Source organism: Mus musculus, chromosome 8 (assembly GCF_000001635.26).
Source record: "Mus musculus strain C57BL/6J chromosome 8, GRCm38.p6 C57BL/6J".
Classification (NCBI taxonomy): Eukaryota; Metazoa; Chordata; class Mammalia; order Rodentia; family Muridae; genus Mus; species Mus musculus.
The window spans coordinates 80,998,686-81,015,248 of NC_000074.6; the positions used below are offsets into that span (position 1 = coordinate 80,998,686).

General features: G+C 42.8%; 1 protein-coding gene across 3 annotated transcripts in view; it reads right to left on the minus strand.

Annotated features, from left to right (window-relative positions):
* Window positions 1-16,328, minus strand: part of Usp38 (ubiquitin specific peptidase 38) — a 34,290-nt gene extending 17,962 nt beyond the window's left edge. Inside the window, exons 1-4 of one of the 3 annotated variants that reach the window (XR_003947351.1) lie at window positions 15,070-16,328; window positions 13,482-13,617; window positions 6,647-6,776; window positions 2,368-2,469 (exon numbers count right to left, since the gene is read on the minus strand). Coding sequence is in view for 2 of the 3 variants with exons in the window: in NM_027554.2 (NP_081830.2) it covers window positions 2,368-2,469; window positions 6,647-6,776; window positions 13,482-13,617; window positions 15,070-15,751 (1,050 nt within the window). In the remaining variant the exon portion in view is untranslated. Of the gene's footprint in view, window positions 1-1,711; window positions 2,304-2,367; window positions 2,470-6,646; window positions 6,777-13,481; window positions 13,618-15,069 lie in introns of those variants that run through there. The other 2 variants (NM_027554.2, XM_006531450.4) reach the window with 2 other exon arrangements.
* Window positions 16,329-16,563: the final 235 nt, after the last annotated feature.

Below are 16,563 nucleotides of genomic sequence, written 5' to 3' on the forward strand. Positions count from 1 at the left end.
TTCTCGTCACCTCGAAGATACAACCCAGGTACTCCTGCATCTTAGAAGAGTGCTCTATCACTGAGAATATCCCTGGCTCTCATTTCTACGTTTCTAACACATCTCAGTGACAATTTCATAAAACTAAAATCTGTCACTTTCTTGCTAAACTAGACTGAAATCCAAAATTATTTTGTTTTCTCAGAGGTAAAGGGAGAAAGATGAAAGAAAAGGACTCTAAAAGTGAATTTCATAGTTTCAAGTCTTCCAAAGTTCTTCCAGTCGAGAAATGGCCTTCACAACCAGGCTGCAGTCTTGTCTCCTATCACATTGTCAATGGCCACTCTCATCACCAACAAGGAAATGAGATGCAGTCCTTTCCCAGCAGTGTAGACTGCCACTCAAGCAGGCTGATGCCTTCTAAACGATTCCAAGTTAGATTTCATGTGTATGAGTGTTACCTGAAACAAAGGTGAATACCCAGGGAGGTCAGAAGACAGTGTCAGAGCCCCGGAAACTGTAGCTACAGATGGTTGTGAATCACGGTGTGGGTGTTGCAAACTGAGCCTGGGTTGTTCAACAAGTGCTCTTAAACACTGAGCTATCTGTCTAGCCCCCAAATTTAAATATTTTAATGTATGAAATTAAATGCATTTAGAAGTTACTGCAATACTCATTCAACTACTTGAGGAAATACATATAGCTTAATTACTAATTTTGCTTTTTTTTTCCATTTTAACTATGCACCACAGATCCATCTAAAATAAAATTTTCTTTTTATTAAAAGTATATGAAGCTGGGCAGTGGTGGCACACGCCTTAAATCCCAGCACTTGGGAGGCAGAGGCAGGTGGATTTCTGAGTTCGAGGCCAGCCTGGTCTATAGAGTGAGTTCCAGGGCAGCTGGGCCTGTAACCTATCACAACTTCCTGGATTATTCTCAGATTTCTAAACAGGAAATGTAATGAACGAGTATGCTGTTCATCCCAGGCTGCTGCTCAGATGTACCTACATCACATAAACCCCTCCCCACACGGAGTGTCATACTGGGTCTCCAAGCTAGCTTTAGTTGAGTTTTGCAGAGTATTCACAAAGTACTAGGTCTTGATTTTCAGGCTTTACTTAGATCAAAAACTTCAAATTTCAAACCTAGATATTTCTTAAATAGGTGATTTAAAACTGCTTTAATCCAACAGCTAAAATTTCAGCCAAACATTTCAACTTTGTTATTTCAACTTCCTTTTTCAGAAAGAGATAGAGGAAAAAAAACAATACAAAAGGTAAGGAAGTACCTTCTTTTAACAAACTGTAAGAAAAGGGAGTAAGAGTTCAGCAGAGCCTATGTGATTCTCCACAGAGGTTAAGGAAAGGCACCAGTGTGCAAGGCCATATGCTGTAATTCCTTTCCCACAACTTTTGAAAAGAAAAGAAGCCTTTATTCAAATATCCTGTACGTAATGATGTCACAAGACAGGACATTTTGTAGACATTTTACAAGACATTTTATTTATATATTTAAGTAAACTAGCTCAAAATTGAGTAATTTGATAAAGAGAGAATCTTATGGTTTCACCATCAATTTCACTACTATGAGAGCAATTACTACAGAAATCACTCATCCAAAATATGAAATGAAGTGACTTATTGCCAAGGTTTCCCTGAAACAAAGTCTGTGGATTTCCCCGAGGACAAGGTACTGGCTAGCCCATGTGAGCCTAGGGTGCTGAGGCTACCTTGCTAGCTGCGCACAACCAAGAGGAATTAGCTCTGCTCTTCGTCATGTCTCCTGACTTGTCATGGTGTATTAGTGTCCCTCAGGTTGGGAGGGGCTGCTGCTGAGTTTCTACTCCTGTAAAACATGGTCAGACCTTGGAGAATGCAGATAACCACATGACAGTTTCCTGAAACAAACAGATTTCCAATAACATTCTGTCATTCTTCACATGTAGTAACCGACAACTGCAATCAAATCAAAGCCAGCAAGCAATTGGCTTTGGGTGGTTGGTAGAACTGTGACTATCATTAAGATGGAGTTAGGGGCTGAGAAAGAAGAAAAAGCCCTACACCTAAGGCTAACTTGTTTCTGTAGTTTCTGCCACTGTGTAAAGGTTTCTACACTGCTACTGTGTAAAGGCACCCTGCGATGACAGCTCCCTATAGCAGTAACTTCAGTTGCTGGCAATGGTTGTTGAGTGGGGCTGTTTAGGTGAAGTACAAACTTTCTCAAAATACTGTCTTTGTCAGGATATTCTACAAACTCAATTTGTTAAGAATTTATAGTTACATGACATGCTATAAAGCTAACCTACAGTCTTTTCATTAAGTATCCACTATGAGCTATACTTTGAGAACAAGCGTTTCTGGTTCAGAGAGCTTCCACCGTACTTACCACATGGAATGCCTCAGGAGAATGCTGAAAACTAAGCAGCATATGAGAGAGGACTGCAAGAGCACCAGGTCTCACGAGAGGAAACCAAAGTCGGTTAAAAACCTGCGGAAGGAGACACCATTCTCAGAGTTCACAGCTAAAGATTTATTAACCCTTCTCTACAGCTGACAGCTCGTTAGTGTCAGTGTCCCTCTTCCTTGATAGCCCTATCCTAACACATTATTAGAAGAAAATGAAAGAACAAAGGATTGAAATTAAAGAATTTAGTGATCTAAACAATTCTCAAAATTCCCACATTAAGTGAAAATATGCAAATGAGGTTACGGTTCCCTAGGTCGCTATCATTCAGTTTACTCGATCAGTATTTACTGAACACCTACTATTATTTGGCACTGCTCCAGTTACTATAGGCCATCCATGGCTTATGGCTAAGAGGACACGTACAAGATAATAAAAAGAAATAAATAGCAATACATGCTAAAAATACAAAGTAGAACACAGTGACCAGCAAACACTGGGCGGCCAAGGAGTCTGCCATTTTAAAGAGGGTGTTAAAAATGACCCAGAAAAATGTGACAGCTGAGTGTAAACTGAGGGATATCAGCTCCACAGACAGAACAAGAGCATTTATGAACAGACAGACAGTATTGCAAAGGTCCCAGACCATCCAGACTGGTGCGCCAGACAATTAAGGGCAATGTCACTGAAGTAAGAGATGAAGGCGAAAACATCTGGACATAGGATGACAGAAGACAGCAACGGGAGCTCTTGTGTAACATGTAAGGAACTAAAGGCAGGACCAAGGAAGCTGCTGAAATCAATGTAACAAGAGATGATGACTTTACACCAGCAACAGGGATGTAGTGGGTTAAAGGAGTAGTAGGATTCTGGGCATTTAAAGTTAGTAAATTTTATAGGACAGACAGTATTTTATAGACAGTAAAAAGAGAAGGGTTGCTCCAAAGACTAGGGCCCAAGTGAGTGGAAGCTATTGAAGATAGCTATTTATCAAGAGGGAGAGCACCAGGTTTGGGAGTAAAAATCAGTAGTGAGAGTGTGGATTTATATGAATTTAGCATTTTCGAGTATAGGCTACTCACTTCCTGAGTTAGTCAGAACATGTGTCTTTGTAATGTATTCTATCTTTCTTTTGCTGTAATAACTCTTTTTATGGAAAAAAGCACAAACAAAATCTAAATTATCTCCACTTGTCCCCCTTCCCCTTAAGAAAAGCAAAAGAGAAAGATCTGAGTTTAGATAACTGAATCAATGTGTGATGGTTTGAGTTAAGAGTGGCCCCCAAAGCCATATTTGAATGTGTAGTCAGCAGGGAGTAGAGCTATTTGAGGATTAGAAGGACTAGGAGGTGTGTCACTGGGGGTGGGCTTTGAGGTTTCCATGCCAAGTCCAGGTTCTGTCTGCCTGCTGTCTGAGGATCAGGATGCAAAGCTCTCAACTACTGCTCCAGAGTTAATGCCTGTCTGCTTCCAGCCAGGAGGATCATGGGCCAATCCTCTGAAATTGTAAGCCAGCCCCAATTAAATGCTTTCTATTATAAGAGCTTTTCTTGGTCACTGCCTTAGTTAGGACTTCATTGTTGTGAACAGACACCATGATTGAAGCAACTCTCTCTCTTTTTTAAAGAATTATTTATTTTATGTATATAATTACATTATAGCTGAATTCAGACACACCAGAAGAAGGCATCTGGTCCATTACAGATGGTTGTGAGCTACCACGTGCTGGGAATTGAACTCAGGACCTCTGGAAGAACAGTCAGTGTTCCTAACCGCTGAGGCACCTCTCCAGCACCATGAAGCAACTCTTATTAAAACAAAACCAAACATTTAATTGGGGCTGGTTTGTAATGGCGGGAACAGAGACCAGGAAGATATGATACTGGAGCTGAGAGTTCTACATCTTCATCTGCAGACAGCAGAAGGGAACTGTGTCTGGGCAGAGCATCAGCATAGGAGACCTCAAAGCCCCCTCCCCTCCAGCACACACTTCCTCTAACAAGGCCACACCTTCTAATAGTGCCACTCCCTGGGCCAAGCATACACATGTGAGTCTATGGGAGCCATTCTATTCAAATCACCATAGTCATGGTGTCTCTTTGCAGCAATACAATAGTAACTAAGACAAAATGAATACCTAATTCAAGGGCAAATAGTGAACTCAAATATAAATCTGTTATGCCTTAAGTTGGACACCTTATTTAAGTCCATGTAGCATCTATGGTTACTGTATGGTATAGAACACTTGCAGTAAGTTTGGATTAAGAAGAAAGTGGGAATGGCTAAGATCAAAAATTCAGGTGACAGCAGATGCTGGCGTGGATGTGGAGAAAGAGGAACACTCCTCCATTGTTGGTGGGCTTGCAGGCTTGTACAACCACTCTGGAAATCAGTCTGGCGGTTCCTCAGAAAATTGGACATAGTACTACCAGAGGATCCAGCAATACCTCTCCTGGGCATATATCCAGAAGATGCCCCAACTGGTAAGAAGGACACATGCTCCACTATGTTCATAGCAGCCTTATTTATAATAGCCAGAAGCTGGAAAGAACCCAGATGCCCCTCAACAGAGGAATGGATACAGAAAATGTGGTACATCTACACAATGGAGTACTACTCAGCTATTAAAAAGAATGAATTTATGAAATTCCTAGCCAAATGGATGGACCTGGAGGGCATCATCCTGAGTGAGGTAACACATTCACAAAGGAACTCACACAATATGTACTCACTGATAAGTGGATTTTAGCCCAAAACCTAGGATACCCAAGATATAAGATACAATTTGCTAAACACATGAAACTCAAGAAGAATGAAGATTGAAGTGTGGACACTGTGCCCCTCCTTAGAAGTGGGAACAAAACACCCATGGAAGGAGTTACAGAGACAAAGTTTGGAGCTGAGATAAAAGGATGGACCATGTAGAGACTGCCATATCCAGGGATCCACCCCATAATCAGCATCCAAACGCTGACACCATTGCATACACTAGCAAGATTTTATCGAAAGGACCCAGATGTAGCTGTCTCTTGTGAGACTATGCCGGGGCCTAGCAAACACAGAAGTGGATGCTCACAGTCAGTTAATGGATGGATCACAGGGCTCCCAATGAAGGAGCTAGAGAAAGTACCCAAGGAGCTAAAGGGATCTGCAACCCTATAGGTGGAACAACATTATGAACTAACCAGTACCCCGGAGCTCTTGACTCTAGCTGCATATGTATCAAAAGATGGCCTAGTCGGCCATCACTGGAAAGAGAGGCCCATTGGACACGCAAACTTTATATGCCCCAGTACAGGGGAACGCCAGGGCCAAAAAGGGGGAGTGGGTGGGTAGGGGAGTGGGAGTGGGTGGGTATGGGGGACTTTTGGTATAGCATTGGAAATGTAAATGAGCTAAATACCTAATAAAAAATGGAAAAAAAAATGGGACCCCTTGTGCTTTTCTATGTGGTGGTATGTATATGTGAGAGCAGGGCCAATGTATCTGTTATTTCAGGAGGTTGTGAACCACCCTGGTAGTATGTTGGGAACATTGCTCTGGTAGTCTTCAGGACCAGTACATTCTCTTAGCTGCTGAGCTATCTTCTAAGTCCAGTACATGTTTTGATTTATCATTATTCATAGTAACAATCAAAAAAAAAAAAAAAAAAAAAGAAGAAAGTGGACCAAAGATCAGTTAGAGCAGAGCCTGATAATGTCAGCAAAAGACAAGAGTCAAGAGGGCATAATGTCCTGGGAATTAAACAAAGACAGTGTTTTAATGAGGGAGTGACTTGGCTGAGGATGTAGATCAGGGGTGCCTAACTCTGGGCTGGATTCCTAGCACTGGGAAAAACCAAAACTCAAAACAAAAATTGTGATCAATTGTGTCCTGGGTTAGCAACACAGAATGCAGAGTCTCAAGGCAGTTAGGTGGGGCGTAGTGCTAGAAGTCTGACATTTTGCATTTGGAGCCAAGCATGGTGCCTTTCTATTTGTGTGGTTAAGACAGGAGGATTGTGAGTTTGAGGTCAGTCTGGGCTCCATAGTGAGACTGTCTCTAAAAACCAGAAGATGGAAAACAAACATCATCAAACCAACACTAACAAGAACAGAGAAACAACTAAAGTGAATGAAAACTGTTTGAAAACTGCAAACTAGTTTCAAATGACTATCTCTGTCTCACTGGCTTTGCCCCCAAAACCTATTTAAAACAAAACCAAAACTAGGAACATACTCAGAATTGTATGCACTCCAATGGGCTCATCTACTTCTACTCACCAGTTCTATTTTCAGCAAAGTAACATCTATCAAAATAGTAAACTTCTGAACAGCTGCCAGTCCTTTCAGGAGAGCAATTACCCACGTATCTACATGCTGAGCCAATGGCCAGGACAGCCAGTCAATCATTCTGAAAAAAACCAAAACAAAACACAATTATCAGTATTTAAAATACTTTCAACATTAGTTAGGAGTAGCAAGAGTTACAATAAGTAACCATTCAGTTTGTGACTCAGTATTTACTACTGAGCTTCTAGTAAAAAGAAATATACAGCAATGAATGTAACTGTGGCCTGTCTTGAAGCACTTTCTGGTCTTGTAAGCAATATATTCCCATAAGACTTTATGATAAATGATCACTTCTCATAAATGCCAAATTTCTAATGGACGCTTGATATAGGGATATCAAAAACTTGTTCAACAGTAAATGTTATAAGAGGAGTTTAAAAATCAGACATCTGATGTCTGAGTATCAACGAAGATTTCGCTTTTTGGAAAGCAATGTAATATGAAAGACGCCATTTAAAGAGGCTACAATCTGAACCCTGAAGCAGGCTCCTATACTTCTTTCAAAATCGTATACACAATGGCAACACAAGGAAACCTCCGATCATAACAGACACTGAGTATGCAAATATTCTAATGATCTGGTTTACATTACCGTCTATTTCCTTTAGTAAATATCAAGTCACTTCAATGGAAAAAAGACAAAGGAATCTGGGTTCTGATGGAGCCGCTTTCTAAAGCTAGATATATAGCACACTGAAGACCAGTACAACTCTTTGGAAAGCAGCCAGGCTACATGTTTATGAAACCTGGTGAAGCAATCTATTTAGATGGATTACATACTAATAAAAGAGTAAGGAAAATTCTTAGGTTTCTGAAGGCTTAAAAAAATCTCAATTCATGATTCATTAGTTGGGGGAATCTAACATTGGAAATACTCATCATGGCTGTACCCTCCATCAATTATTAACACAAGGAGCAATTTGCATCCTTCTAAAAAGTTTATTATTAATGTGTGAGCATGTATATATGTGTGTGGGATCTGAGGAGTGAGCTTAGGTTGCCAGAGTTGTGGAGAATATACCTCTGAGCCATCTCATCTCAATGACTGTACAAACGCAAACATAAATACCGACGACATAAGCCGGTGACCGAGAGAACACCACCACGACATCAGCACTGCCCAGCCATTTACCTTAGGGCTGGAGTACCGTCTTTGTCAGTCTTTCAGGACAGGGTCTCACAGTGTTGCCCAAGCTAGCCTTAAACTTGTGGCAATATTCTGTTGTAGGCCCCCAAGTGTTGGGTTTCTAGTAATGCACAACTTTTTTTTGTTGTTTTAAGATTTAAATGTTTTAAAAAGTATGAGGATCCCAAGTACAATGTACACTAACTGCTGTTATCTAGGTGCCCTCCATCCTCTACACAAATTTTGTTTTCTTTTTTCCTGACTTCTCACCATAACAGTAATGGTTCCAAGTCACTGGCACAGTTGCTATCTTCCAACTATTGCAGGGCTGCTTTTCAGAAAAATCTGTAGGCATTATACAGAGACTAAGGAAGACACATGTATTTCTGAAGAGTACATCCACGTCGGGGCAGGTACTGAGCTGAGCTGGTAGTGCTTTTTGGTTGGCCATGTACAGAGCTTTGCGAGGGATCATCAACACTTTGAAAGTTGACACTGCTACAGATTCCAGCTCTTGAGATGAGGATCAGAAACTAAAGGTCATCCTTGGCTACTATCAAGTTCGGGGGTGGGCAGTCTGTGATGCAGGAGATGCTGTCTCAGAAGGTAAACGCAAGCTTAGTATGGTGGTACATGCTACTTTAATTACAGCACTTGGGAGGCAGAGAGGCAGAGGCAGATCTCTGTTAATGTAGAGTCCAGAAAAGGATACATAGTAAGACTGTCTGAAGGAAGAAAAAAAGCAAAATAAAGCCTATAGCAGTATGTTGTATTCTCATGCTGGGATGATACCTTAGAGGTAGAACTCTTGCCTGGTGTATGCCTTGGGTTTGATCCTAGCACTGCAACCTCCTCCCCTAAATGTATACCCAAGCATTGTTTATGATATGGGAAAATTTAAAAAAAGTGTAACCTGCCACCGGTAAAGGAAAGAAAGGTACACTGTAGTCCTGACAACACAGAATACCATGGAGGTACGAGGACACTGTAAGATGGAAAGGTAAGAGTAGGGCATGGTGGCTCACTTGTAATCTTACTTATGAGCCCAAGGAAGGAGGGCTGCTATAAATTAGAGAATAGCCTGAATCAGAAAGTGAGATCTAAGCCAGCCTGGGGTAGACTAGAGTCTCCTCCTACCCTCCCCCCAAATAAAAGATCTGAGATATTATTAAATTAAAAATACTAGTGAGTTAAGAAACCCCAACAATTTATTTTTGTTTAAATGGAAATGAGGTAGTGTGGGCATTTCCACTTGGCTCTTTGGACTCATGTCAGAGTAGACCAAGTGCATGCAAGGCCAGGACCTTCACCTCACTTTAAAGAGAGAATTTAATGGAAGGAGGAGTAATGTACACTCACAATGTGTCTTTACTATTAACAATCATCTTATTTGCCTTTCCTGGTGTGTCTTCTTCAAGCTTCTCATTTTATAAGTCTCCATTCTACCTTACACTCATGTGCTGAAATCTAATCCTGAATCGAGAAATGAGGCCCCCGGGAGGTACAGTGCCATGACCAAGGCCCATATGACTGGGATTAGTACTCCGATAAAGGTGCTAAGGATGACTGACCCTGCACCTTCCACTATTCAAGAACATGAGAGAAGTTCTATGGTGTCTTGAGCTCAGATTTTCAACCATCAGAACTATAAGAATTGTACGTCTGCTTATAAATTAGCCAGTCTAAGGTTTTTTTTTTTTCTTTTTTTTTTCTGTTGTTGTGATTTGTTTTTAACAGCAGCCCAGACAGAAGTCATTCATGAGACAAATACCTGAGTGCTTACTCTATAGCTAGAAAGTAAGGTGTTAGGTACTGAGAGTGTTATGGACCGATATGCCTTCTGCCTGTGATTTGGAAGAAGTTAGGAAAGCTGTCAACTGTCCAAGACTCATCAGGCAGTGTTACTGCTATTTGCACTATGTATGCTCTAGATGTTATAATGCACTTTGGGATGTACTTCAGTTTCAACAGTGGCCGTCCTTTGTGTATTTCAGTCTTACAGGGATTGTGTTCTTTCATCTAATACTTTGGATTCCAGTGTTTGTAAGTAAGGCCATTTATTCCTACAGCTCAAAGAAATTCACACAGCTTTAAAACCATAACATTACATTAAAACAGGCAGGTAGCTGGGTGGTGGTGCAGGCCTTTAATTCCAGCACTTGGAAGGCAGAGGCAGGCGGATCTCTGTGAGTTTGAGGTCAGCCAGGACCACCAGGGTTATACAGAGAAACCCTGCCCTGAAAAACCAAAACTGGGCTGGAGAGATGGTTAAGAGCACTGACTGCTCTTCTGAAGGTCCTGAGTTCAATTCCCAGCAACCACACAGTGGCTCTCAACCATTTGTAATGAGACCTGATGCCCCCTTCTGGAGTGTCAGAAGCTACAGTGTACTTACATATAATAGTGAATGAATCTTTGGGCCTGGGCGAGCAGGGCCGGAACAAGCAGAGGCCCTAAGTTCAATTCCCAGCAACCACATGATGGCTCACAACCATCTGTACTCAGTGTACTCATATACATAAAAATAAATAAATAAATCTTTTTTTTTTTTAAAAGAAAAACCAAAACCAACCCCCATTCCCTCAAAAACCCTCACTAAAACAACAACAACAACAACAACAACAACGACAACAACAACAACCAGGCAATATTCTGAAAAGCAACAAAATGAGTTAACCATAAATTATGGAATATAATATAAAACCAACTTTCACTTTCCAAGGCAGCTTGAGGACTCCAGCTTTCAGTCTTATTTGGCCTACTGTTTTATAGATAGGACATTTTATACAGATAATTTGACTTGAGCATTCTTTTGAAAATTCTGAGGCAGAAAAACCAGATTCAAGTATCAAGAGACCCCTGGGGCTGAGGGCCATCTTCCTCTCAGAAGCTGCTTATATAGTGTAGCCCATGTCATTTCACTGTTCCTGGCCTGTTTCCTACTTGAATGTTGTTATACCTGTTCTTGGAATATATTTACATATGACTAACCAGACTATTGTAACAGTACAGATTTGATCTCACAAATGGTAGAGACAGAAAAATGACATCTAAGAATTATTCTTTAAAAAAAAATTATTTATTTTTATGTATGAGAGCTCTATCTATCTTTATACCTTACACCTGTGTGCCAGAAGAGGTCATCAGATTCCAATATAGATGGTTGTGAGCCACCATGTGGTTGCTGGGGATTGAACTCAGGACCTCTGAAAGAGCAGCTTTTAACCACTGAGCCATCTCTGCAGTATTTTTAAAGATAGAATTCAAGGGACTAGTGATATTAATCAACATAAGAGAAAGGATGGAGTTCCTTGCTTCTAGGTTTGTGATCTGAGAAATTAGAAGCACAAGTTACAGATGAATTGGCTCCATTAACAGAGCACCACAAAGAAGCAGCTAGTATGAGTTGGTGTTGGGCGGTGTCAGTGCACATGGCACTTTCTGAGAGCCCAACATAGAATAGTTCAGTTCATGTAAATGTAATAAGAGACACAGAAGCCACTGTAATCCTTACCTGCTTAAATAGACTAAATACACAGACAGAAAGAATTAAGAAACAAAAATTAAGCAGCTAAATAAAGCTCAAGCTCAATATGAAAACAATTCTGTCACTGAAATGCAGAAACAGCATCTGGGACAAGCACTATGGATGGGCATCATCATAAAGAAAACTGAGCAGGTTTTAAGACAAGGCAGGTACTCCCCAACTTATGACAGCACTGGATATCTACTGTAGATGGAAAATACCATAAGGAGTAAAACTTCCAATATAACAACCTACCAAACACCCTGATTTAGCCATATATTCCACTTGAGAATACTGGGCACCTACTCTGTTTGTGTGACTGACTTAGAGCTGTTGGCTCACTGTATCTACTCGGCATTTTAAGAAAGTCTCAAATTTATATGGTAGCCCAGAAAAAGCAGAACTCAGAAATCAAAGCCTAGCTTCTACGGAATGCTTGTTTTGGAAGCTTCAGAAAGTTGAGAAATCATACTGAGCCACCCTAATGTCAGACACCACCTGTGCTGACTGTCCGTGTAATACAGAGCCACAGCACTGCTTCCTCTTTTACTTTAGTGTTGTGGGCACCTCAATAAACCCGTCCTTAGCCATCTTAATGACAACTGCAAACTACCTAGTCACAGCCTACCCCTCTTCTTGTCTATCGTTTCTAACAAACTCATCATTTAACATACTAAGTCATCCACTGTATGTTCTAAAACAAAATCTAAATCCAAAACAAAAGCAATGTTATTATGTAGCAGTATGGCAAGAAAGCCAGGCCTTTTTAACTAGGGCACCCATTTTATACATTTTAACATCTTAAAAATCAGGATAAAGGCTGGAGTCAGTGAAGTGCTACTACATTACCGTTGGTCTCTCTGACTAGAAAGCAGCTATTTTTATCAGTTTGCTCAAGGAATTTTGAGGGCCTGACACTCTTGTTAAGCACTCAGTAAGTCACTCTGAATGAATAACTTAGTTCAAGCATAAAAGTGCTGCAAAGGGCAAATTAGTTTCTAGTTAGACATGGCGAGTAAGACTGCAGATCACTTAGGATATGTTATCAGAAACAGCTGACAATCAGGCTGGCAGCACCTGTAGATGCCCAGTGACAGTGTGCTATTACTTTCAAAATGTTAAAACAAAAAACAGCTAGGGCTGGAGAGATGGCTCAGTGGTTAAGAGCATTGACTGCTCTTCAAGAGATCCTGAGTTTAATTCCCAGCAACCACACGGTGGCTCACAACCATCTGTAATGGGATCTGGTGTATCTGAAGACAGCTACAGTGTTGCTCATGTGCATAAAAAATAAATCTTTAAAAAGCAAAACAACCCCCCCCCCAATCACAAACAAACGAACAAACAAAAAGAAAACAGCTAGAATAAGGGAGAGAAAATAGTTTTCACGAGGCAAAGGTAGGGGCTGGAGAGATGGCTCAGCAGATAAGAGCCACTTGTTCTTGCAGAGGATCCAAGTTTGATTTTCAGCACACAACTAGTGGGTCATAAACATCCATAATTCTAGTTGCAGGAGCTGACCTCTGACACCACGCATGCACACAGTACACATACACATTCAAAGGCAAAACACATAAAATAAAATAAATAAATCCGCCGGGCGTGGTGGTGCTCGCCTTTAATCCCAGCACTTGGGAGGCAGAGGCAGGTGGATCTCTGAGTTTGAGGCCAGCCTGGTCTACAGAGTGAGTTCCAGGACAGCCAAGGCTACACAGAGAAACCCTGTCTCGGGAAAAAAAAAAAAAAAAAACCACAAAAATAAATAAATCCAAAGAGACAGGGGCAGGTGTCACCTATTGAGTCTGGCTGAAAGAGAAAAATAAAATCTCTACCTAGCTAAGAGAAACAAAACCAAACCCAGAATAATACGAGGATAACAACCACCCCCCCCCACCCCCCCCACGGAAGAAGGCTACAGGAAACAGTAAGGAATAGATTGTCTAGAAAAACAACCCGCCCACACAACTTCAAATGAGACTATAGGAAGGTTGAGTCATTCTAATTAATCTGGAGAAACCACAAATTTACTTTTAGATTTTAGTTTTAGAAATTTCTCAAAGTTTTTCACTATCCAAAAACCCAGACTATGTCCTGGTATGTAAACATCAAAGTACCTGCAGAGAGCTTGGGTCATACTCGCATCTTTTACATTTGGGTCGGTGGTTAGGCTCCTGATGAGGACTGTGATCATCTGCAGAGGAATATGCTGCACCAGGCTTGCCAAGGCAACCGAGGGCTCAAAGGATGCATCTAGTTGTTAAGTTAAAAAGACAGACAAATATGGCATGGAGATTAAAAGTGAAGTACTAGTGCAAGGGAGAAAGGAAACACACACACACACACACACACACACACTAAAGGTGCTCTAGGAAGTTATGTTATACATCATGGGTAGACTCTAAATCGAAAGTTAAACCATAAAAGAGAGGTTAAGAGGAAATAGCAATAATCACTCATTCTATAGCCACATCACTAAATTAGAAAAACTATTGTTAAGTTTTTTCAATAAGCTACTTTGTTGTTAATAGTACATTTATGGGTTTAGATAATACTTTAGAAAGCAGTAATCGGGGGTGGGTAAGAACCAGTCACATATTCTAATTTCCATGTCAGAGGCTCATATTATAGTAGTCATTACACTGCTGTGATACTTGAAAAAAATTTTAAGAGTAGAAATTAAGGCGAAGGGGGCTGGCTTTGCTTATATAAAATGTAAGGCATCAAGATGGTCTGCTTCAGTAGGCCAGTGAAAGACTTGGAAAAAACTTGTAACAGCTATGACAAACTACAAGTACGATGGCAGGAAGGGGAAGCAAATGCCCCTGGTATCTATTAAACACATCAGACTATGGGAGCCTTTAAAGCTCAACCCTCATTTCTGGCCAGGGTAAAAAGGGGCAGCTCCACTAAGTTCAGTCTCACTCTGGCTGTGAACCTATTGTTTCACAACTGCCAGACTCTAAAGCACCTTCAAGTACAGGCACAGACAAGGTTCTAGGTGAGGTTTTCTAAGACCTTTCCCTAGTTTTTGAGGATGCAGTTCATGATAAAGACAAGACAGATTACTTACTACCTAAGCTGTCACACTTGTCTTCATGCTCCCTGGATCTCCTGTCACATACACTGTCGTGAAGTGAAATGCTGACATTTAAAAAACACTACATGGTATACCGGGACAATAATAGATTGTGCGCGACTCATGAATTAAAAAAAAATGAGACCACCAGAAAACAGGAAAAAAAAAAACCCAACAAGATACCCTTCAATAAGATGATAGGTTACACACAGTAATAATAACTCCCTGCGGCAAGCATCATATATGACCATTAGTCAGTAATGACTAGAAGCTTTTCATCCTGGCTGTCAGCCTGTAAGAATTCCAAAACTGGAGCAGAGGTGGTGTAATTAAATGACTTGTTCAGTGACAAAGGTCTTTGGACTTAGGCATCCTCAATGTTTTGGCTCCAGCGTACCATTCTGAACAAGGCAGTGAAGAGGAGTAACATTTTGCATAAGGGTATTTAGTTTTGCTCTCCATCAAGAACGTCTCTTACTGGAGGAGTTACTCTAATAAAATAGGCTACCTGGCCTCTTTCAGTACCCCCAAAGAGAATGCTTCCGGGGGGGAAAAAAGCGCACTGTGTTGATGAGACACACGTGTTGAATTTCCAAGACACACTTTTCTGAAATAATGACCCTTACCTGTGGAAGAGATGCTTGCAAAAACTTCTTGCAGAGAAGGTAGCAGCGTGGAGGGCTCAGCCTTCCAAATATTCTGTAGTAAGGTACTCACTTTCGTTACCTGGGAGACATACTCCCGTAGTTCCTTCTCCTGAGTGGACACGCACTGGAAATGACCTATCGTTCGAACCAGCTGTTGACAGAAGGTAACTGACAGTTTCCCTTTGGGGACGCACTGCACGAAATCGGTCAGGAGGTCGCTCAGCCGGGCACAGAGCACTGGCTCCGGCCTCTCGCAAACCATTCGCAGGACCTCCACCTGGAGCAGGCTGAAGAGATCCAGCACCGACGGGCAGCTCATAATCAGCTTCAGGCCGTTGTGAATGTAGTCCAGGATGGCGACGTCCTTCCTGTCCACTGAGTGGTAGCCCTGCTGAAGGAGGCCCAACACGAAAGTCTTGTTGAAGAAGGACTCGAACTCCGGCCGGTGGTACCGCGCGTAGGCCTCCAGCACCTGGTGGCCCACTTGTCGCTGGAAAGGGTCCTGGCCCTCCAGGATGAGGCGGGTCGTCAGGTCAAACATGGCCTCGCACTGCGCCTCGTCGAGCCAATGCTCCGCGAACTCCACCACCTTCCGCACAATCATCCGCTTGAGGGGCAGCGGGTGCGAGGAGCTCACCAGGCCTTCCAGAATCTTGTCCATCGTCGCCACTCTGCAAGGCCAGGCCCTGGGGATAAAGAGCTGGCAGCGGCAGCCCCGGGGGGCAGCAAAGCGCCCCGGCGGGGAGGAACTTGGAGCCAACCAGCAGCAGGACCGGCCACCGCCACCGCCGCCTCAGCAGCCACATTTATCGAGTGGGAAGGCCCATCCGAGCCGGGACGGGAGCGAGCGATTCTGGGACGCCGAAAGGCTGCGGGTCCCCGCGGTCCGCCTCAGGGGCCGGAGGTCCGCATAAGGCTGCCTCGCTGGGCCCGCGACCTCTCCCAGCCTCCGGGCGCAGGGACCCTCCAGGCTGAGCTGGAAGGTGAGGAGCGCCTTCGTGTCCCGGGTCAGTGCGGAGCCCCGGCTCCCGCGGGTGGGCAGTTAAAAGTCGCCCTGGGTTGAGTCAGGAGGCACTGTCAATGCGAGTACCTCGATCTGCCAAGGAGAGGAGCCGGAGGCGCGGAACACCCTGAACCCGGAAGCAGAAATACTGGCGAATAGGAAGTGAAGCTCCGAGGTACAGCGGATAGGTCCGCCCTCGCCCCGCCCACTTTTTTCCGGTCCTTTCCCGGCTACGTTCGACCCATTTCCTGCTGGCCCCGCCCCTCCCCCTTCTCCATGTAGCTCCTCCCCCGATAGGCCGCGCCCCCTTCCCTGGCGCGCAGGCGCAGAGGCACGGAGTGAGTCACGCGGCCACTCTCACGTCACTGGAGACTGTGTGGTACGTCACTGGCGGACTTCCGGAGGCGCTGCTCAGGGAGCCTACTCTGAGCTCTGAGGTTCTTGTCGCCGGACGTGGATTCCGTCAGTGG